Source organism: Emys orbicularis, chromosome 12 (genome assembly GCF_028017835.1).
Source record: "Emys orbicularis isolate rEmyOrb1 chromosome 12, rEmyOrb1.hap1, whole genome shotgun sequence".
Lineage (NCBI taxonomy): Eukaryota > Metazoa > Chordata > Testudines > Emydidae > Emys > Emys orbicularis.
This window is the reverse complement of record NC_088694.1, coordinates 47,213,449-47,235,794: the sequence shown is the minus strand read 5'-3', so window position 1 is coordinate 47,235,794 and position 22,346 is coordinate 47,213,449. Positions and strand designations below refer to the sequence as shown.

General features: G+C 51.3%; 1 protein-coding gene across 1 annotated transcript; it reads right to left on the bottom strand.

Annotated features, from left to right (window-relative positions):
- Positions 1–6,698: 6,698 nt before the first annotated feature.
- On the bottom strand, positions 6,699–13,646 carry LOC135887203 (mast cell protease 3-like). Its single transcript, XM_065414979.1, has 5 exons — positions 13,595–13,646; positions 11,632–11,776; positions 9,643–9,778; positions 9,038–9,292; positions 6,699–6,845 (listed from the first exon to the last, which is right to left on the bottom strand). Exons 1-5 carry the CDS (start codon positions 13,644–13,646, stop codon positions 6,699–6,701), a joined length of 735 nt encoding a protein of 244 aa, XP_065271051.1.
- Between the last annotated feature and the right edge of the window lie 8,700 nt (positions 13,647–22,346).

Genomic DNA, 22,346 nt, shown 5'->3' with positions numbered 1-22,346 from the left:
CACGCCCTGATCCTCCCTGTGTGCGAGATAGACAAGGGTGCGGCTCTGATCACCCTGATACCAGCTCCCGCCGGTCTGTATGTACATCATGCCCAGAGTGTCTCTGACTTCCTCCTGCATAAACACATTGTCAGAGTCAGACACCTCCTCGGCTTCTGCTGCCCCATTGGGTCTATCAATCCACAAAGAGGGCTCAGCCCTGTCCCTTGTCTGTGGGGTCCCTGCCCTGTCTGGGGAGGTGCCATCTCCCTGGGGGTATTCACGCACACAGAGCCAGGAGCATCACTGGTCCAGCCATTCCTGCATCCCGCCTCCCCCAGGGCCGGTCCCGGATGCTCCCAGCCAACATCCCCAATGGCCTTGTATCCAAGTCAGGTGGGTCGAGCACTGGCAGGGTGGGGAGATGGGCCTAGAATGGATGTACAGGGATCTAAATGAAACTAGAAGAGATCTATATGAATGTGGATGGATCTAGAATGGACCCACATGTAGCTATTCGGATTGGATAGATCTAGAATGGAATTGCATCAACTTAAATGAATCTAGAATGAATGTAAATAGAGTTAGTCAGGTATTCACACATCTGCATTGACAGGGCCACCCAGAGGATTCAGGGGGCCTGGGGCAAAGCAATTTCAGGGGCATCTTCCATAAAAAGAAGTTGCAATACTATACAATACTATATTCTCATGGGGGCCCCTGTGGGGCCGGGGCAAATTGCCCCACTTGCCCCCCCCCCCCCCAGGGCGGCACTGGGAAAAATAAACATTTAAAAACCTTCTGCATCTCGGCACAAACCCAGTTTTGAGAAAACTTCTTTTCAAGTCACCTTTACAAGGTATCACTGGTTCTCAGCATCAGCTAGTGCTAAAAGGCACTAAAGCTCATTAAAAGGGTTGGACAAATATTTTCCATCAAAACTTTTTTTGGATCGAAAACGGGGTTTTTAAAAAGCAGAAAAAATCACGGACAATGTCTGCTTTCCTTCAAAATTTGTTGTGTTTTTTTTTTAATTGAAAAGCTGAAATTAGTCTGCCAAAACCTGAACATGGTTTGGGGTTTCAGAAGTGTGTGGCCAAATATTTGCTTATTGCTGTGTTTGATTGTTTAAAGAAACAATACAAAAATTCTGCTTAAAAAAATCCAAAACTTTTGAACCACCTCAGCTTGTGACCTTGAGCCCATCCAGTCAGAGATTTTTCCAGGTTTCTGATACTCTGCTGGCTTCCTTGACTCATATCTGTCTCCACAACTTTGGGTTCATTTAGGTTAGAACATAAGAATGGCCATACTGGGTCAGACCAAAGGTCCATCCAGCCCAGTATCCTGTCTACCGACAGTGGCCAATGCCAAGTGCCCCAGAGGGAGTGAACCTAACAAGTGATCTCTCTCCTGGCATCCATCTCCACCCTCTGACAAACAGAGGCTAGGGACACCATTCCTTACCCATCCTGGCTAATAGCCATTATTGGACTTAACCTCCATGAATTTATCTGTTTCCTAGAGACTGGCTCCATGGGATCCCTCACAAAGTGGAGACGATTACTGTGGGTTTGTCTTTAGTATAGCTTATGTACATACTTCACGAACTGAGCATTTGAGCTTGTTCCAGAATCTGGGATGAGCCTATGTTGTGAAAACTGAAATGCTCAAAATAGCACATGCATGTGAATGGACACAGGGTGCTAAAATTAATTAACCCAGGGGGTCTCAAACTGGGGGTCGGGACCCCTCAGGGGGACACAAGGTTATTACTGGGGGTCACGAGCTGTCAGCCTCCACCTCAAACCCTGCTTTGCCTCCAGCATTTATAATAGTGTTAAATATATAAAAAAGTGTTTTTAATTTATAAGGGGGGTCGCACTCAGAGGTTTGCTATGTGAAAGGGGTCACCAGTACAAAAGTTTGAGAACCACTGAATTAACCCCTCTGGAGCCTCGGGGAATACAGGGGAGGGGGGGGGTCTCCCTTGGTAGGGTTGGGAAGGAGGTAGGTGGTGTAGGATATTGCTCTTCTCTTGTGATCCTTCCCCCATGGCTCTCTTGGCTCTATCACTGTTAATCTAAAGTGGCTAATTTTCAATGAAGCTACCCTCCCCTGACATGAATCTCCCTATGGCACTGAAATTAAATGTAGACTATAATTTGGCATTTGAGAAGTGAAAGGGATGGTAGCCCTAAGGGAAAAGATAACAGCTTGGCTCTTTGTGTTAAATAGCTGTCTGCAAGCCTCAAACTGCTGAATGAGCTTTAGGGTAGGGAAGGCTGTGCCTCCCCAAACAGCCTGGCCCTGCCCCCTATCCGACCCCCACCCACTTCCTGCCCCCCAACTGTCCCCCTCAGAATCCCCAACCCATCCTGCTCCTTGTCCCCTGACTGCCCCCCCGAGACCCTCCCAACCACCACCCTGGGACCGCACCCCCCACGAAACCCCCCCCGCTCCCTGTCCCCTGACTGCCCCGACCCCTATCCACCCCCTCGCCGAGTCCTGACAGACCCATGGAATGCCCACGATCCAACCCCCCATTCCCTGTCCCCTGACTGCCCCCCCAGAACCTCTGCCCCCTCCCTGTCCCCTGACTGTCCCCGGGACTCCCTGCCCCTTATCCAACCCCCCCAGACCCCTTACCGTGCCGCTTAGCCCCACCTCCCGCCTCTCCTGGAGCCTCAGCGTGCTGCGTCCAGGAGTGGCCCTGGACAGCACTGCAGCACCATGGCTCCAGCAGGACCTGAGCTCCCGCTGCTCGGTCGCAGCTCGCAGCCCCTCCCCCTTACCGCCATGACCCAGCTAAAGTGGAGATCACTGACAATCTCCTCCCACCACATTGAGTTCATAGAGAATCCCATTGAGGCAGGTGGTTGTGGAGCTCTCTTGAAACCCTCCCCACATGTCTCAGGTCAGATCTGCCCCCTGGTCATGGGGGTTTTGGTCTTTCCAGACCCTGCCTGTCCTTGCAACACACAACCCATAAATCACGTAGGCTGGGGGGAGGGTCAGGCCCTGCTGAGTCTGCACATCTGGGCATCTTCTGGGAATGCTCAGTGCCTGGAGCCCTGCACAGCTGGGGCTGGCCCATGCCCCATTGTGCCCAGCTGGAGCCCGGCAGCCTCTGTCTCCATGCACATCTGGTGCTGAGCTGGGAGATGTGAGTTCACTGCTAACACCAGAGACACTAGAGTCTCTCCCTGCCTGTTGTAGTGGGGGCTGTGGTTAACCTGAACTCCTCTCAGCTGCAGATAGGAACCCAGCCCTTTGATCCTTCTCACATCTCCTTGCACCATGAGAGAGACGGGGGAGGGGCTGAGGTCAGAGAGACCAAACGCTGCACTTCAAGGCGATGGTGATAGAAGGGCCTCTCCCACCTACCGTGCTGAGGCTGGGAAAATACAACCCACTGAGCCAGCCAGTTCTCATCCCTTGGGCCACATGGGAGCCAGTGTCCTCTAGAGGGGAAAGGCCCTATGTCCCATTCCCTGCCCGGTCACCAAGCTAGGGTCAATGGGCTGCAGCTACACTGGAGTCAATAGGGCAGATCCCCAGCTATTATCAATCAGCCATGACTCCAATGGTGTCAATGGGGCCAGATCCCAGCTGGGGTCAATGGGACGTAGCTCCATTGGGGTCAATGGGGCCAGATCCCCAGCTGGAGTCAATGGGATATAGCTCCATTGGAGTCAATGGGGCCAGATCCCAGCTGGAGTCAGTGGGGCGTAGAAGTGCAATAACTCGCAGTGTAACTGTCAGCGGTTAGGGGTCTCCCCTCCCAAGCAGTGGGAGAACCCCACGGTGTTTGTTACAGGGCCAGAGACAGACGCTGTTTAACAGGAATTGCCCTGAATACAGAGACGGAAACACCGTGAAGGTGGGAAGGTTTCTGTCACATCAATGCTGAGCTGTTCATAGAGCAGGAGAGGTGACGGCCAGCAGAGACCATCAGACCATCTCCTCTGCCCCCACCCCCGCATACAGTGTGGGCCAGAGCGCCCAGCCCAGGGGATCTGAATGACGTTGGCTGGGAATTGGCCATTCAAATCCCTTCAGTGACTGGGCCAGCGTCAGGCTCGGAGACGTTGCTGCCAAGGGCCAGGCTGGATTCTCCATCCCTGGTGACGTGTAACTCAAACCGGGAGGTTTCTCTAACAGCTTTGCTCTAGTTCTAGCCGGGATTAGCTCAGGGCCGTCCCAGGGCCAGGGCTATGCAGGGGTCAGGCAGGACGAGCACCATGGTCCCTTCTGGCCTTGGAATGGATGAGTCTATTGAAGGAACGTGGTTCTCTTATTGCGGCGGGTCAGGGTGGAGGGACCCAGGGTATCTGAGGGAAGCTTTGGGAATCTGTCTCATGCCTCTGGCTCAGACAAATCTGGCCTTTAGCCAGACAGGGATCAGCAACACGGCATCTCCCGGTGCTGGGGAGCGCTGGCCATCACCACCCCTGTTACCAGACAGAGAGAGCCAGATGGAGGGACAAGAAGCAATGGTCTCAGGTCGCAGGGGGGGAGGGGAGGTCTAGGTTGGATATTAGGAAACACTATTTCACTAGGAGGGTGGTGAAGCACTGGAATGGGTTACCTAGGGAGGTGGTGGAATCTCCTGCCTTAGAGGTTTTTAAGGCCTGGCTCGACAAAGCCTTGGCTGGGATGATTTAGTTGGGGATTGGTCCTGCTTTGAGTAGGGGATTGGACTAGATGACCTCCTGAGGTCCCTTCCAACCCTGATATTCTATGATTCTATGAGGAGAGTGTGGAGACACACAGATCGATATTGTCTGTGTTTGCTCCACAGTCACTGGATTTGCGGGTGGGCATAATTCCAGCCCTGCAGATGTTACATCCTCACACCCTGTAACCTGAGACCTCCCCTGCCCTGGTGGACTTAGCGCCTGCCCCAGACGACATGGGTCAGGCGGGAATTCAGTGCTGGAGAAGTTTGTATCAGATCTGTACTGATTCCAGAGAACACAAGATGGGAATTGAAATTAACAAACAGTGTGGTTGATGGGCTGTGGGGCCATGGTGCGTGGGACAGCCTGATTGAGCTGTTGTCAGAAGGGAAGCTCTGTGGCCAAGTAGCCAGAGCAAAGGCCTGCACCTCAGGATCCCTGTGTTCTGTTCCTGGCTTTGCTGTTGCATGACCTTCAGCAAGTCCCGGCCCCTTTCTGTGCCTCAGTTTGCCCATTTGGGGCTAATGATCCTGATCACCCTTTGTAAAGCGCTTTGAGATCTCCTGGAGGGAAGAGCTAGGAGCCCAGATCCCCAAAGTTATTCAGGCTCCCGGTGATTTCAATGGGAGTTAGGCACCCAAACACCTCTGAGGTTCTGGGCCTTGATGTTTTTATTTAGCACCAATTTTGTTTATGGCTCAACCCATCACCTGCATCCTGCCCACCGCCCCATTATTCTCCCCCAACCCTGTATCATCCACACATGCAGCATCCAGTCTACAGGCCAGTGATGGAAAAGGCAGCGCAAATTGTTCAGAGAAAACATTTTTTATTTAGAAAAATGGCTTTTTTCCCTCCAAGTGCCATTTGTTTTTCAAACAAGCGTCCGTTTTCAATATTTTCCAAATATTTGGAAATAGACAATTCTTTCTTTTGCCCCAATGTATCTCACTGATGTTTTCTGGGTTCCCTTCCTTTGGTTTTTTCCAACCTCCGGTCAGTATCATAATAATAAATAATAAATAATTAAATACTTGTGGGGTGGGAGAGGGAAAAAGAAAAGAAAATACTGAAAACAAACAAATTTGGGTCTGGCTCAAAATGTATGAAACAAAATCATTGAAATTTCACTTTTTTTCACACAACCATTTCAATGTGCTATTGTCATGGGCTGTTTAATTCGACAAGCCACACTTTGTGGTCATAGGTTGGCCACCAAAGCCACATGGCCCCATTCCTGCTCTTCGGTTGGGGGAAAGAATGTTTTTAAGCCAGCCAGAGACACGCTGCAGCTAAGAATTTTGATGGTGGAAAACCCTTGAGGAATGGATTAGGTATAAAAATGTTCAGCATGTGTAGAGGTCCTATAGAATTCAACAGAGAAAATCCTACCCTTGCTCCAGAATCCCCTAGGCTGATGTAAAACCCTGTGTACATGTGGGAATTCTAACGACTCAGGAGGAAAGGTCGTCACCGAATATTGTTCTGGGGTAATGGGGCATGTGGATCAGACAGACACAACATAAACAGAGAGCTCTGGGGACAGAAGCGAGTCAGACGCAAAGTAAAAAGCCAGGCAGACACAACCTGGAAACACAGGAATGCGGCCCTGAGAAAAAGCTAAGAGAACCATTTTGGGCACACAGTCTTGGCTGGAGAGGCAGGCTCTGTACACGGAACAGAGTTGCTGTCTGCTGCTGTTTGATTCCGACTGTATTCAGGGAAACAGGACTTTGGATGTTCCTTGTAAATAAACTAGATCACATCACAGGAAATACCAGACTCCATTGTCAATTTCTGCTCCCAACCGGAACACGCGTAGGGTCCCAAACATTGACTAGACACTTGGGGAGACAATATAACAAAATTTCAAACATCGATGGGGTATTTCTAGCTACAAAAGGATTTCACGACTGAGCCACTCGAAGAATTTCTCTAACACTAGAAAGAAATACTCTGATCTAAAGCACCTGGGGATTCCACACATGCACATTGCCCAGTATGGCCAAATTGGCCCTTTAAAGAGTGGTGTTTCCTTTAACTCAGCTTCTGCAGAGTTTCGTTGATCCAGGGGATGAATTTGGAGATTCTCGTGTATATGCTGGGGGGGCGCCCATCCGGATCTCCATTGGAGATGATGCCCTGGACCATCCCGTCGCACACCAGGGGCCCGCCGGAATCGCCCTGCCAATAAGGAGAATAACGTCAGTGACTGACATAACCCAGCCCGGCCTGTTCTCCAGAGATCTCAGATTTCATGTGGGACAGGTGTTCTCTGCAGCTGAAGGATGAGCCCGTCCTGCCAAACAGAACCAGCCTGGAAATGGGTCGGCAGAGAGAGAAATCTAGAGCAGCACAGAATGTGGAAAAGGCAGTTTCTACAAAATTGAAATTTTCCACAGAAAACAATCAATTTTCAATTTTTGCTTTAGGAAAATTGAAAGGAAATACTTCATTTTGGGTCAGTTCCACCTGAATCAGAATATTTTACTTTTAAAAAATGTCCTGAAACATTTAATTTGGAATCAGTTCAAAAGATGTTAAACTGCTTTTCTCCTAACCGTGCATTGGCTTATGGGAGTTGTCCTTCAGGTCTTCATTCTCTCCTAAGGACTTGGCTCCCTGGAGCAGTACATCTCCCATAATGCAACTCGGATTTGCTTCTGACTGAGCTGTTTGGGGCATCATGGGAATCACATGACAAAGTACATAGTGGGAGATGTAGTGCAGGCAGGGGCTACATAAGGGAAAATAGAGGCCTGATAAGGAACTGCAGCCCCTTCAGCCTCATCTTCTCTGCCTAAACATGCCCAATTCTTTTAGCCTTTCCTCCTACATAAGGTTTTCTAAATCTCTGATCATATTTTTTTGTTCTTGTTTCTCTCCTCTGGACTCTCTCCAGTTTGTTCACATGGAAGGAAACGTTTCAAGCTGTTCACATCTCAGCATGTTTCATTTTGATTGAAAAATTTTCAATGAAACATTTTGAAATTTCTGAGTCAAACCTGCTTTTGGAATTTCCATTCTGCCAAAAATGTTGAAATCTCAACTTTTCTTAGAAAACAAAGATTGGAATGTTGCCATTTCCTGTTAGACGGGAATGCTGATTCTCCCTCAGCTCCAATGCCAACCTGGTCCTATGGACATCATCAGCAAAGCTCCCATCCACATGTATGGGGTCAGGATTTCACCCAGTGTCCTATCTGTTGGATAGCCTCAGGGTTGAGTTCACCAGTAGATCCTCCAATGAAGGTGAAGAGTAGAGATGGTCAGAACATGTGGTAGGGAAGGGGGAGGGGGTCCCTTTTTCCATCAACACTTTTCCTGGAACATTTTGCTAAAAACTCAAGGCCTAAGTATGTGTAATCATGGGAATTGTATTTCAGGTGCCTCATGCTCCTATGGGAACACAGGACTGGAAGGGCCCTATTGGGTCATAAAGTCCAATTTCTGCTATTACAGGCAGCCCTGTCATATCATCCCATCCATAAACTTATCAAGCTCTGTCTTTATCTTTGTTAGGTTGTCCCCCCCCCCCAATGCTCCTGTTGGAGGTTGTTCCAGAACCTCCTCCCTCTGATGGTTAGATACCTTCCCCTCATCTCCAGCCTCCATTGATCCCTGCCACTTTTATCCCCATTTGATTAGTCCTTTAGCTTCAACAGCTCATTTCCCTGCCTGGTGTGTCCCCGTCCCCCCGGATGTATTTATAGAGCAATCAGACCCCTCTCAGCCTGTGTTCTATGCTAACCTAGCCCAGGTATTTTATTCCCCTCTGGTCAGACCGGCTCACCATCCCCCTGATCGTCCCACCAGCCCTTCTCGGCACCTGCTCCAGCCGGGGTCCCTCTTTCTGGGACAGGGCTGCCCAGAACTCTGCACCGGATTCCGGCTGAGTAATGCCCAGAGCCTTCTCTGCTGGCATTAAACCCTCCCTCTCTACTGGAGACACCTGGGCTGCTTCATCCCAGGACCGCATGGGCCTTTCTTCTGGCCACATCCCGATGGTGGCCCATGGTCATCCTGTGATTGGCTGACACACCCATTTCTCCCTCCCTGTCTGTCACTTCCAGCTGATGAGCCCCTGGCTCAGGGAAGAAATTCTTTTTTCTTGTCACTATGTGCATGAGCCCATGTTAAATTTCAGCCCGTTTCCACCAGCACTTTGCACAAGGGCAGTAACACGGGAGATACCTCTCTGCAGTCATCCTATGTGCTGGGCTCCCCAGCTGGGCTGCATCTCCCATGATGCACGATGGGCTCCCGTCTTGGGGCAATGGAGCATGGGAGGGGCATGTCCATGGTGGTTTCTATGGGCTCCTTCCCCTGGAGCAGCTTCCTGTACCCCCAGTGGCTTTGGGCAGGGAGATATTTACCTGGAATGCTGATTTCTTGGTGTGGGGGCTGCCGGCGCAGAGCATGGTGATGGGGTTGTAATGACGGTACCGCTCTCTGCACAGGCCGTCCGACACCACCTCCTGCTCTGCCTCCTGCAGCTTGTCGGTGGTGGTGTTCACTCCGGTCCGACCCCACCCGGCCACGCTGCACTCGGAGCCTGGGCTGACGAGGTGATCAGCCTCCGGCAGGGGGACAAGCCCCACCCATTCGGTCAGCTCCACGCTGTGCCACAGCTGCCATGGGAAGGAGAGAGAATGGACCCAGATCAGCACAGTTATCGGAGGTGGCAAGGGGCAGCACCACCTGTCCAAAGCATGGATGTGAGTCCAGGAAGTGAGTGTGGGGTCACTGGGGGGAGGGTGATGGGATGGGGGCAGTACCTGCAGCAGTGTGAGGTCACTGGGGGTGGGGTGATGGGATGGGGGTGGTACCTGTAGCAGTGTGAGGTCACTGGGAGCAGGGCAGTGGGATGGGGGTGGTACCTACAACAGTGTGATGTCACTGGGGCTGAGATGATGGGATGGGGGCAGTATCTGCAGCAGTGCGAAGTCACTGGGGGCAGGTGATGGGATGGGGGCAGTACCTTGAGCAGCATGATGTCATTGTGAAAGTTCTCATTGTTGAAGTCAGGGTGCTGGATCCAGCGACGGGCCCGGATCCGTTGCCAGTTCTGTCCCGGCTTCATGAAGTCTTGGACTCCCAGGTAGACATAGATGTTTCTGGAAAAGCCAAGGGGAAAATATGGGGGCATTAGTGCCCATTGGATAGTGGGGTGGGGCCATCACAGACTCTCCGGAAGGGACATCAGCCCAGATCCTGGCCTGTGCAGATTTCTACCTACAGTTGTGTGACTGAGTAACACAGAGACCATCTTATGCACCTACATGGACTTCCTCCTTCCTCCTTCTCCATTCTGGTTGGCTAAAGAGACCCAAAAGACTGAGCAATGGACTGTTCTGCTATGCAGGGTGACCCATTGTCTAGTTCTTGTCTGCAGAGTTCAAGAAAGATGTTGATAAATTGGAGAGGGGTCAGAGAAGAGCCACAAGAATGATCAAAAGATTGGAAAACACACCTTATACTGAGAAACTCAAGATCAATTGGTTTCAAATTCAGAGGGAATATAAAGGATTCTTTTTGATTTATTTTTCAATGATTGTTTTGTGGTATGAGTTTTTAGCAGGAACTTTAACTAATGTTGGAACCACTTACCAAAGTTAATTGTGGATTCTCCAACACTGGCAATTTTTAATCAAGATTGGATTTTTTAAAAGATCTGCTGTAGATCCAAAGGAATTATTTGGGAAGGTGTAAGGCACTAACCTGGGCGCAACTTTGAAATATTAAAAGAAATTGTTCAAAGCGGGGAAATCCCAGATGCCTAGGCTGGGCCGACACAGAAATAAGGTCGCTGGAATGAATGAAACATGCAAATAAGAAAAGGATCAAAGAGTTTGTTATGCACCAGTGCCATCTACTAGATATGGACAGCAGTAGCAGGAAGCCCAGATCTGCCCGTGAAATGACCTTGGGGACAGAAATCACAATGTGGGACATAAGTGGCTGCTGAGTCCATCAGAGAAGATGTTGAAGTGCAGAAGGGAACCAGGATGCTTGGCCCAGCCCCTCTGGACAGGCCTTTCCCTCCTCCAGGGTTAGCAGGACATGAGAAAAAGTGGTGAGACTTCATGGCAGAGATTGAATCTCCTCATCTTTCTTTAATCTCTGTCTGGGTGTTCCTCTTTTGACCCTGAGAAACATGCTACAAACACGAAAGAACTGATGGCAGATGATCGAAAATGAATGTTGTAGGAAATCCTGGGGATTGGATCAGTCTCTGGTACAACAGCTGAGCCCCAGCGCTGATCTATGTCCATTGCCTACAAGGTTGTTCTGTTCAGTAGGGCTCAGATCCCCAAAAGCAATGGGGGGTTTCTTGATTGGTTAAGAGCAGCCAAGTGTCTGGGTTTGAGAAGCGATGGCCAAGGGAAAAGGCTTGAGAAGAGGCTAGGTTTCAACTGAGTGAAGTAACTCAGTGACAGGGGTTGTCCTTATTGAACTGACTAAAATCATCAGCTGGGATCAAGTATCAGAGGGGTAGCCGTGTTAGTCTGAATCTGTAAAACGCAACAGAGGGTCCTGTGGCACCTTTAAGACTAACAGAAGTATTGGAGCATAAGCTTTCATGGGTGACTTGTGTCTGACGAAGTGGGCATTCACCCACGAAAGCTTATGCTCCAATACTTCTGTTAGTCTTAAAGGTGCCACAGGACCCTCTGTTGCGTTTATCAGCTGGGATGTTTGCCCTGTGGGGCAGGTCTAGTTTGGTGGGTTTGGGCTTTAAAATCTAACAAGCACCCAGTGATATTCATAATTTTCACATCCCATAAACGCTTCTAGTCTTTGGGGCAACATATTGCCAGCTCCAATCCCGTCCCAGAGATGGAGACTGGCTGGCTCAGGGGGTGGGAAATGGGACAAGGGGCCTTTCTCCTTCAGGGGCACCAGCCCTGATCCAGCCCCGGGGTGGGGGACTGTCTGGCTCAGGAGTGGGGGGTGGCGCATTTCTTACCCCAGGTTGCAGTTACAATGAGCCGCCGTCACCACCACATCCTCCTGGATCAGGAACCCTCCGCAGCTTCCCGTTGACCCGATTTGCACGTAGGCCATGTAGGGTCTGGAGCCAAGCGAGGCTTCCTGGCCCCCGATGACCCGAGCTGCAGGGAGACAGGGAGGGGTTCAAAAGGGAGCTGGAGAGTGGGACTAAGAGCCAGGGCGGGTGCAAGGATGTTTCGCGCCCTAGGGGAAACTTCCACCTTGTGCTTCCCCCCCCTCCCCGAGCCCTGTGGCAGCTCTCCATCCCCCCCACCCTAAGGTGCGCCCCCGCGGCAGCTCTACACCCCCCCTCTGCCCTGAGGTGCCCCCCCGCGGCAGCTCCCCACCCCCCCTCCGCCCTGAGGTGCCCCCCCCCGCGGCAGTCCCCCCCTCCGCGGCAGCTCCCCCTGGCCCGGGGAGCCGCGCGGCAGCTCCCGCCCCAGCTCACCTCTGCTCCGCCTCCTCCCCGAGCATGCCGTCGCTGCTCCACTTCTCCCGCCTCCCAGGCTTGCGGCGCCAATCAGCTGTTTGACGCCGCAAGCCTGGGAGGGAGGGAAGCAGAGCGGGGCGGTGTGCTCAGGGGAGGAGGCGGAGCAGAGGTGAGCTGGGGCGGGGAGCGGTTCCCCTGTATGCTGCCCCCCCTTACTTGCTGCAGGCAGCCCTCCCCATGCCCCCATGCCCCAGCTCCCTCTGCCGAAATGCCGACGAGGACTGGGGCGGCCGAAGATCCGGTCGCCGCCAAAGAAAATGCCGCCCCCCCAAATGCTAGTGCCCTAGGTGACCACCTAGGTCGCCTAATGGGTTGCACCGGCCCTGCTAAGAGCCCAATGCAACCCGGATCCTCATCCCTTAGCTCAGCCCCCTCTTGGCCTGGATCAGCCCCTTAGGCCCCCCCAGCCCAGCCTGCCCCTAAGTCACCCCCTCTCCCCAACCAGCCTGGTAAATCCCATACATACACGTAACCACTGCAGATCTACCTATTCCCACGTGGACCTGTCCATCCTTCCATCCATTCTTTATCCCATATACGCCCATCTACATTCTGGCTGTGGGGCCACCCCCTAGCCATCTCCCCTCTCAGAGAACTAGGTCAGGAATTCCCTATCTCCCCTCAGCCTCATTGTCCCATCTCCTGACACCTGACTGAGCCCCATGGCTAATTCTATCCCCCTGCCCCTGGTGTGGGTTGCGCTGCCCACAGCCCGAATCTCCCCATTCTCACCACTAGAGCCGGGCAAAAATGTATAAGGAATTGGCAAATTTGCTAAAAAAAAGCAATTTTGGGGCATCAAATGTACCTGTGAATTCAGGTAGAATTCAGTGGATTGTTTTGGCTACAAAGAAATGATTATTTTTTTCCAGAAAAAAGTAGAAAAGTTTTGTTATGAGCAATGGGAAACAAAACATCTTGAATTTCTGTTTGAAATGGTGCTTCCTTTAGAAATTGAGCAAATTGGGTTCTTTTAAACTAATTTTGTTAAAAGTGATTAAAACCCTCTCTAAAGCGACCTGAAATCAAATGAAAAAATACCCCCCAAAATTGTTTTGAATTGAAAGCAAATGAAAAAGCAAAAAAAAGCGATCAATTTTTGTTTCAAAATTGCATTTCAGTTCAAAACTCAGCTAATTAAAAATGAGGGTGAAAAACACCTGAACAGGTCCCATAATGAAACCAAAAAGAAAAAAAAATGCTTCAGGTTGAAGGAGACACCACAAGCAAACAATCCCGCACCCCCCCCCCCATTTGTTTTGAAACAATGTCTTTTTAGGGTTTCTGCATCTGCGAGAAAAAATAAACAAACGAATTTGGGGAGGGACCCAGCTTTTTCCCAGTTTTTACGGTTCAGCCCCTGAACCAGAAACTCTGTGACTCGCTCAGCCCCACTCCCAGTGTGAGTCCCCCGGGGCTGGGACATAACCGGTCGCTCAGCTCTACTCACCATTATGAAGTGGGATAAAGACTGTGGAGAGCAGGAGCCGCAGCAGCATCATTGGTGCACATCCAGGAGCTGGGGCTGGTGGCTCTGTCTCAGCCCCCGGGGTTTTTATACAGTGGGCAGCGGGGAGGGGAGGCTGGGAAGAGGTGACCTGGGAAGTGCAGGGTCATGTACCCGGCTACCAAGAAATTCCCCATCAGCGATGTGTCAGGGGTGGGGATTCCCCGAGAGGAAACCTTGAGCCATGTCCGCTCCCACATCCCGGGGGGGGGGAGGGGGGAGTTTCCTTCCTGCACTGGTGCCTTCCCTGCCCCCAGCTGCGGACGTGGCCAGTGCTGAGGCCTCCCAGCTGCAGATGGCAGAATCCCCCCATGTCTGTTCTGCCCCTGGATACCTGGATCCCCAGATGTTTGGGCCAGCAGGGTCCGTTCAACCGACCCGTCCGCCCTCCTGAGTGACCCCGGCCGGAGAACCTCACCCAGCTCCCCCGGACTGAGCCTGGTCACTGGAGTTCTGTGAATGCCTCTCCCAGCAAGGCAGCCAGGCTGGGTCTGATACCACCCGGAGATGGAGGAACCCCCCTGCTCTGGGGAGCTGGTTCCCATGGTCAGTCCCCTGCACTGTCCCACACTGGGCCTTCCATTCCTGCTGGATTTGGTCAGGTTTTAGTTTCTCCAGTTGGATCTTGTTCTGCCTTTCCCTGCAGGATTGAAGAGCCCCCAGCACCCAGCTTTGTCTCCCCACGAAGGTCCTTGTATGCCGAGCGCCAGGCACCTCCCCCGTGACTTGTGGAGAAGCCAAACAGAGCGAGCATATTCAGTCTCTCCCTGACAGGCATTTTCTCCAGCCCTCCAATCATTTGCCTGGCCCCATCCTGCCCCATCTCCAGTTTGCCGCCAGCCCTTTTAAAGTGCACACCCCAGAACTGGGTGCAGGATCACAGGATTCCCCCAGGAAACACCCCTCCCTGCTCTTGCTCAACATGGCCCTGTTCACACGGCCAAGGAGGGCACTAGCCCCTGGTGCTGCAGTGTCACACAGGGAGCTCGGGGACTGGGGGGGTTGTTGGGTCAAAATAACATTTGGCTGGAGAATTCCACACCAGCTGGGATGGGAGAGAAGCTGCTTTAGGAAGGATTCTGGTTCTCTTGGGTTTGGGTCTGTGGAGCCCCAAGGACACCAAAGGCAGGATAAAAATCCCTCAGCAACTTCTGCCTCCAAGAGACACTGTAGGGCCAGGTTTTAAATAAAGCTCAGCCCCCAAAGGCTGACTGGGGTCTCAGCAGCAGTGCAAGTCCATAATCTATCTATCCATACACCCCCCTCCCCGCACTCTCTCTCATATTTTATTTCATTAATTTGTTTGTTGATGTTGATTTAATTCTGGGTAATTGTTTCAGGTGAGGTTGGGCGAACTATGGCAGCTGGGTGCGTCAATGTTGTGAGTGTCATTTTTATGATGGAAAAGCCCATCCATCCATCCACCCATCCCCGCCTATCCATGCTTCCATCCATCCATCCCCACCTATCCATCCCCATCCCCACCCCCACCCCCACCTATCTATCCATCCATCCACCCATCCCGGCCTATCCATCTGTCCATCCGTCTGTCCATTCATCCATCTGATAGGATATCAATATTCAAGCCTGTCTGCAAAGGCCTATACTTTAAGAATTTAGGTGTATTCTTATCACTTAGCTAGTTATAGAGGTATAAAAGAGAGAATTAAAATCACTGTCTCCCTCTGTAAGGGCCTTTTCTCACTGTGACAGTCTGAGGCTCTGTTCTTAAGCTAAGTAAGGCCTTTTGCTAAGCAGCAGAGGCAGCCATAAGCTGGGAAGCGAACGGTCACATCCTCACATTCCAAACTAGTCACATTGAAATAAGGCAATCTGGGGCTGTTAGAAAGGTGATCCGATCTATCACTCCAGAGAAAGGGAAGAGCCTAAAAGATTTAAAGAAAACTTAGTTTGATAGCTGGGGTGTACAATCCTCATTTCTGTATTGTTCTATCACTGTAGTCTCTACTTCCCTATTGTTTGTCTGTATAATCACTGTCTGGTTCTGTGATTGTTTCTGTCTGCTGTATAATTAATTTTGTTGGGTGTAAACCAATTAAGGTGGTGGGATATAATTGGTTAAATAACCATGTTACAGTATGTTAGGATTGGTTAGTTAAATTTCAGTAAAATGTTTGGTTAAGGTATAGCTAGGCAGAACTCAAGTTTTACTATATAGTCTGCAGTCAATCAGGAAGTAAAGGGGGGGAATGGGAACAGGGAACGGGAGTGGGGGAACTGGAATCATGTTTCGCTAAGGGGGGGAATGGGAACAGGGACACAGGCAAGGCTGTGTGGCATCAGAGCTAGGAAGGGGGACACTGAGGAAGGAAACTGGAATCATGCTTACTGGAAGTTCACCCCAATAAACATCAAATTGTTTGCACCTTTGGACTTCGGGTATTGTTGCTCTCTGTTCATGCGAGAAGGACCAGGGAAGTGAGAGGGTGAAGGAATAAGCCCTCTAACACTATCCATCCAACCTATTCATACTTCCATCCATCCATCCACCTATCCATCCATCCCCACCTATCCAGCCAGCCAGCCAGCCATCCCCACCTATCCATCCGTCCTCCCATCCCCACACCTAAATTCATAGATTTACAGATTCCAAGGCCAGAAGGGACCATTGTGGTCATCTTGTATGACCCCCCTGCATAACAGGCCACAGACCTGCCCCACAATTATTCCTAGAGGAGATCATTTAGAAAAAATCTCCAGTCTTGATTTAAAAATTGTTAGTGACCTTTAGTCAGTTGTTCTGATGGTTAATTACCCTCACTGTTAAAAATGTAAGTCTTATTTCCAGTCTGAGTTCATCTAGCTTCAGCTTCCAGCCATTGGATTGTGTTAGACCTTTGTCTGCTAGACTGAAGAGCTGTTATAAATAAGGAAGGTTATTAAATATTTGTTCCCTGTGTATGTACTTATAGACTTTGATCATGTCAGCCCTTCCCTTTGTTAAGCTAAACAGATTGAACTCTTTGAGTCTACCACTAGGTGGCAGGTTTTCTAATCCTTTGATAATTCTTGTGGCTCTTCTCTGAACACTCCCCAATTCATCAACACCCTTCCTGAATTTGTGGGCACCAGCACTGTACACAGGATTCCAGCAGTGGGTTGCACCAGTGCCAAATGCAGAGGTAAAATAACCTCTCTGCTCCTACTCGAGATTCCCAGGATCGCATTAGCCCTTTTGGCCATGGGGTCGCACTGGGAGCTTCTGTTCAGCTTATGCACTGTGGCCCCCAAATCTTTGGCAGAGTCTCTGATTCCCAGGACAGAATCTCCCAACCTGTAAGTATGTGGGAGAGCTGCAATTGCTGGAAAAAGCCCTGAAACCCCTGGCATGGACAGGTGAAGGGAGCTCTGGAATTTCTTTCTGTTCTCTGTGTGTTTCTAATGGAGCCAACTGGAGGGCCCAGGGGGGGCTTTCCCAGCTCTGTATTTGGCTTTCCATTGGCATTCCAGACTGGCAGTGGGGAGCTGCCCACAATAATGGTGATAGCACCCAGCTCTTTGAGACTGACCGTCGTGCATAGGCCTCACAGCGCAGGTGAATGTCATTATTCCAAAAGGGCTGGTGAGTAAACTGAGGCAAAGGGAGGGATGGGAGATGCCCACAACCCCGCAGTAGTCCAGGGTGAGAGCTTTTCCACTGGTCTTTTTGGAGCCACCCTACGGCCTTTAGCAGGGAAAAGGCAGCCCCTGCTTCTGGATCCTGTTGGATGGGGCCTAAGCCCTACAGACAGTTTGCAGGTTTGGAGATGTCGCATCATGCAGGGGAGGAATGTGGAGATCCTTATGTGTAGGTGCTGGGCAGGGCCCATTGGAGTGCAAGCTCCAATCCAGGACCAGGGCAGGGGACTGACTGGCTCAGGGGGTGGGAAATGGGATACAGGACTTTCCCTTCTGCAGAAATTCAGTGCTTCCATCTCCCTTCCAAGGACCAATTTCTATCCTTCCCTAGGTAATCCTTACATGGTTGTGGGTAATGCTGATTGGTATCGATGCTGGGTGAGAGAATACACCCCGATCCCACCCCTGTGTGTGTAGGATAGAGGGGGTTGCAGCTCTGATCTCCCTGATACCAGCCTCCCCCAGGGACAAAGTGTATGTGATGCCCAGGGTGTCTCTGAACCCCCACCCCCACAAACACATTGTCAGAGCCAGATGCCTCCCCTCCTCCTGCTGCCCACACTGGGTTTATCAGCCCCTGCCTGGGGGGGGGGGGATGTTCAGCCCTACCCCCATCTTGGATCCCTGGCCTGTCAGTGGAGACACAATCCCCCTGTGGGAATTCCCATAGACAGAGCCAGGAGCATCACTGGTCCAGCCAATCCTGCTTCAAGCTTCTCCCAGGGGCCAGTCCTGGATGCTCACAGCCAACCCCCCGTGCTGGCCTTGGAGCCCAGTTGGTGACCCCTACTGTAGCTACCAGCAAAACTCTTTGGGTCCAGCAGTGCATGGCTCATGAATGGGTCTAGAAACTAATGGTTTGGGTCTAGGTGGATCTAGAATCAATTTGCATAGATGTGAGTCAATCAAGACAGATAGCTCTAGACTGGAATTTGCATTGATCCAGAATTGACCTAAATGGATCCAGTAGCACATTTGTTCATTTGCATTGCTCAAGCATGGATGTCAAATAGTTTGGGCATGGCTCTAGCTGGGCAATCGTGAGTCTACATCAGGGGTGGGCAAATAAGGCCTTTGGGCCATGTCCGGCCTCTTAGAACTTTTAATCTGGCGTTCGAGCTCCCGCTGGGAGCAAGGTCGGGGGTTTTCCATGTGGCTCCCGGAAGCAGCGTCATGTCCCCGTCCCCCCCCCGACTCCCATGCATTGGGCAAGCCAGGGTGGTCCACACGCTGCCCCTGCCCCAAGGGCCACCCCCACAGTTCCCATTAGCTGGGAAACGTGGCCAATGGGAGCTGCAGGGACGGTGCCTGCAGGCGGGCAAGTGCACAGAGCCGCCTGGCCGATGCTGCGCCTCCATGTAGGAGCTGGAGGGGCATGCTGCTGCTTCCGGGGGAGGCACCTGTGGACAGGGCAGCATGCAGAGCCGCCCTGGCCATGCCTCCATGTAGGAGCCAGAGGGGGGACATGCCGCTGCTTCCAGGAGCTGACTGAGGTAAGCGCTGCCAGAGCCTGCACCCCTGAGTCTGCCCCACCTGCGCCCCAACCCCCTGCCTCAACCCTGATCCCCCTCCTACCCTCCGAACCCCTTCGTCTCAGCCCGGAGTACCCTCCTACATCCCAAACCCCTCATCCCCAGCCCCACCCCAGAGCCTGCACCCCCAGCCAGAGCCCTCACCCCCCCTCATCCCAACCCCCAATTTTGTGAGCATTCATGGCTTGCCATACAATTTCTATACCCAGATGTGGCCTTCAGACCAAAAAGTTTGCCCACCCCGGTCTACCTGGACCTAGATGGAATGGGTGGGATGGGACCCCATCAATAGAAGAGACAGAGCTATAACTGAGACCAATCAACATGGTTCCGTGGACAGCAGGCCTTGTTAAATGAAGACAATGTCGTTTTTTGACAACGTTGTAAGGCTGGTTGATAGAGGTGACAATGCTGAGGGAAGAGAGAGATTTGGACTCCTGGAAGGCATTTGAGAAAGTGTAACACAAACATGGCCCATGTGAAATGGGTTAAAAAAACCTGACTTGCTGACTGAGCACAAAATGCAACCCTCAAAAGGGAACCAAGGGACTTTCTAGGGGGGGTCCAAGAGGGACCTGTTCTGGGCAAGGAGCTCTAGAGCGGCTCATGCTTTTCGCTCTGGAGGCCCCTAGTTCAATCCCTGGTGTATCAGCTAAGATGACAGATGTGATACTCCAGCCCCCATAGCCACATTGCCAACACTCCTGTTACTGTCTGCTCGGTTATCTCGTGACTTGTGCCTCTCTCTGCCCCTCCTCTCTCTTGCACATGGACAACAGCTGTTTCACCGAGCAAAGCCCTGGCCCCCGCCTTTGCTAGGCACGCCCATGGAAACCCCTGGAACCACGTGATTTGGCATCTACTCCAGCTTTCCCATGAGCCTGTGTCAGGCACTATGGTTATGGATTCCCCACATGGCTACAATTGCTTATTTCCATTGATCTACGAGGGTGGAGGCCCCACCCAGAACAAGGTTTAACCCAACCCCCAACAATAGCATTGGCCCATCTCCTCCTTAGGCACTGGAAACACTGGTTTCACATGATGACTAGGAGGCCACATCTCCCAAGCATCTCTGACAATCTTGACCTTAAGACAAATGACCCCATCACATAGTTAGTTACGTAGCATGAATCCCTGAGGAGAGCACTGGGAGATCAAGGGAAGACTATATCCCTCTGGGGGTTAGTGGACAGGTCCCTGTCTCTGGCAGTGATGGGCAAGGATCAGGATTTGGAAGCCACATGGCACCAGCTGTGCATCATCTGGAGCCCAGCACACCTGGGCTTCCTGTTTCCAATGTTGTTGCTTCAGTGGCTGGAAGCCATTCCCCTCTAGGGGGTGCAGGCTCTGATATGGCCACAGGGTGGGGGACTGGCTGGCTCAGGGGTGGGGAATGGAACATAGGGCAGCTCGGTGCTGCTGTCACCGTTCCAAGGGATTATTTTTGCCCTTCCCCAGCTCTTCCTTACATGGGCTGTGGCTAACACTGATTGGTATCAGTGCTGGGTGAAACAACACACCCTGATCCTTCCCATGTGTGAGATAGATGAAGGTGCAGCTCTGATCACCCCGATGACAGCCCACTGCAACAATGTGTACATGACGCCCAGAGTGTCTCTGACCTCCACCCCCACAATCACATTGTCAGAGCCAGATGCCTCCTCTTCTTCTGCTGCCCCATTGGGTCCATCACTCCACAAAGGGGGTTCAACACTGTCCCTTGTCTATGGGGTCCCTGCCCTGTCAAGGGAGGTGCCATCTCCATGGGGAGATTCACACACCCAGAGTGCGCAGCATCACTGGTCCAGTCATTCCTTCATCCTGCCTCCCCCAAGGGCCAGTCCAGGATGCTCCCAGCCAACATCTCAAAAGGACTTGGAGCCAGGTCAGGTGGGTCCAGCACTATCAGGGTGGAGGAGATGGGTCTAGAATGGATGTATCGGGATCTAGGGGAAACTAGAATAGATCTTTATGGATGTGGATCGATCTAGAATGGGCCCACATGTACTTATGTGGACATGGATAGATCTAGAATGGAATAGCATAAACTGAAATAATGGAATCATAGAAGATTAGGGTTGGAAGAGACCTCAGGAGGTCTAGTCTAACCCCCTGCTCAGAGCAGGACCAACCCCAACTAAATCATCCCAGCCAGGGCTTTGTCAAGCCTGACCTTAAAAACCTCTATGGATGGAGATTCCACCACCTCCCTAGGTAACCCATTCCAGGGCTTAACCACCCACCTAGTGAAAGCTTTTCTAAATATCCAACCTACACCTCCCACACTGCAACTTGAGACCATTGCTTCTTGTTTTGTCATCTGCCACCACTGAGAACAGCCTAGCTCCATCCTCTTTGGAACCCCACTTCAGGTAGTTGAAGGCTGCTATCAAATCTCCCCTCACTTTTCTCTTCTGCAGAGTAAATAAGCCCAGTTCTCTCAGCCTCACCTTGTAAGTCATGTCCCCCAGCCCCCTAATCATTTTTGTTGTCCTCTGCTGGACTCCCTCCAATTTGTCCACCTCCTTTCTCTAGTGGGGGGCCCAAAACTGGATGCAGTACTCCAGATGTGGCCTCACTAGTGCCAAATAGAGGGGAATAATCACTTCCCTCAATCTTCTGGCAATGCTCCTAGTAATTCAGCCTAATATGCCGTTAACCATCTTGGCAACAAGGGCACACTGCTGACTCATATCCACTTTCTTGTCCACTGTAAACCCCAGGTCCTTTTCTGCAGAACTGCTGCTTAACTAGTCGGTCCCCAGCCTAAAGCAGTGCATGGGATTCTTCTGTCGTAAGTGCAGAATGCTGCACTTGTCCTTGTTAAACCTCATCAGATTTCTGTTGGCCCAATCCTCCAATTTATCTATGTCACTCTGGACCCTATCCCTATCCTCTCACATATCTACCACTCCCCCCAGCTTAGAGTCATCCATGAACTTGCTGAGGGTGCAATTCATCCCATCATCCAGATCATTAATGAAGATGTTGAACAAAACCGGCCCCAGGACCGACCCCTGGGGCACTCCGCTTGATACCAGATGCTAACTAGACATTGAGCCATTGATCACTCCCCATTCAGCTCAACGATCTAGCCAGCTTTCTATCCACCTTATAGTCCATTCTTCCAATCCATACTTTTTTAACTTGCTGGCAAGAGTATTGTGGGAGACCGTATCAAAAGCTTTGCTAAAGTCAAGATATATCACCTCCACTGCTTTCCCCATATCCACAGAGCCAATTATCTCATCGTAGAAGGCAATCAGGTAGGTCAGGCATGACTTGCCCTTGGTGAATCCATGTTGACTATTCCTGATCACCTTCCTCTCCTCCAAATGCTTCAAAATGGATTCCTTGAGGACCTACTCCATGATTTGTCCAGGGACTGAGGTGAGGCTGACCGGTCTGTAGTTCCCCGGATTCTTCTTCTTCCCTTTTTCAAAAGATGGGCACTATATTTTCCATTTTCTTGTCATCCGGGACCTCCCCTGATCTCCACAAATTTTGAAAGATAATGGCCA

Bases quoted from the DNA above. Each gene is read 5' to 3' on its own strand.
- LOC135887203 (XM_065414979.1), bottom strand. From the start codon at position 13,646: ATGATGCTGCTGCGGCTCCTGCTCTCCACAGTCTTTATCCCACTTCAT. The intron at 11,777-13,594 runs GTGAGTAGAGCT...GTCTCCCTGCAG, and splicing joins CTTTATCCCACTTCATAATG to CTCGGGTCATCGGGGGCCAG. The intron at 6,846-9,037 runs GTAAATATCTCC...CCTTATTGGCAG, and splicing joins CCAAGAAATCAGCATTCCAG to GGCGATTCCGGCGGGCCCCT.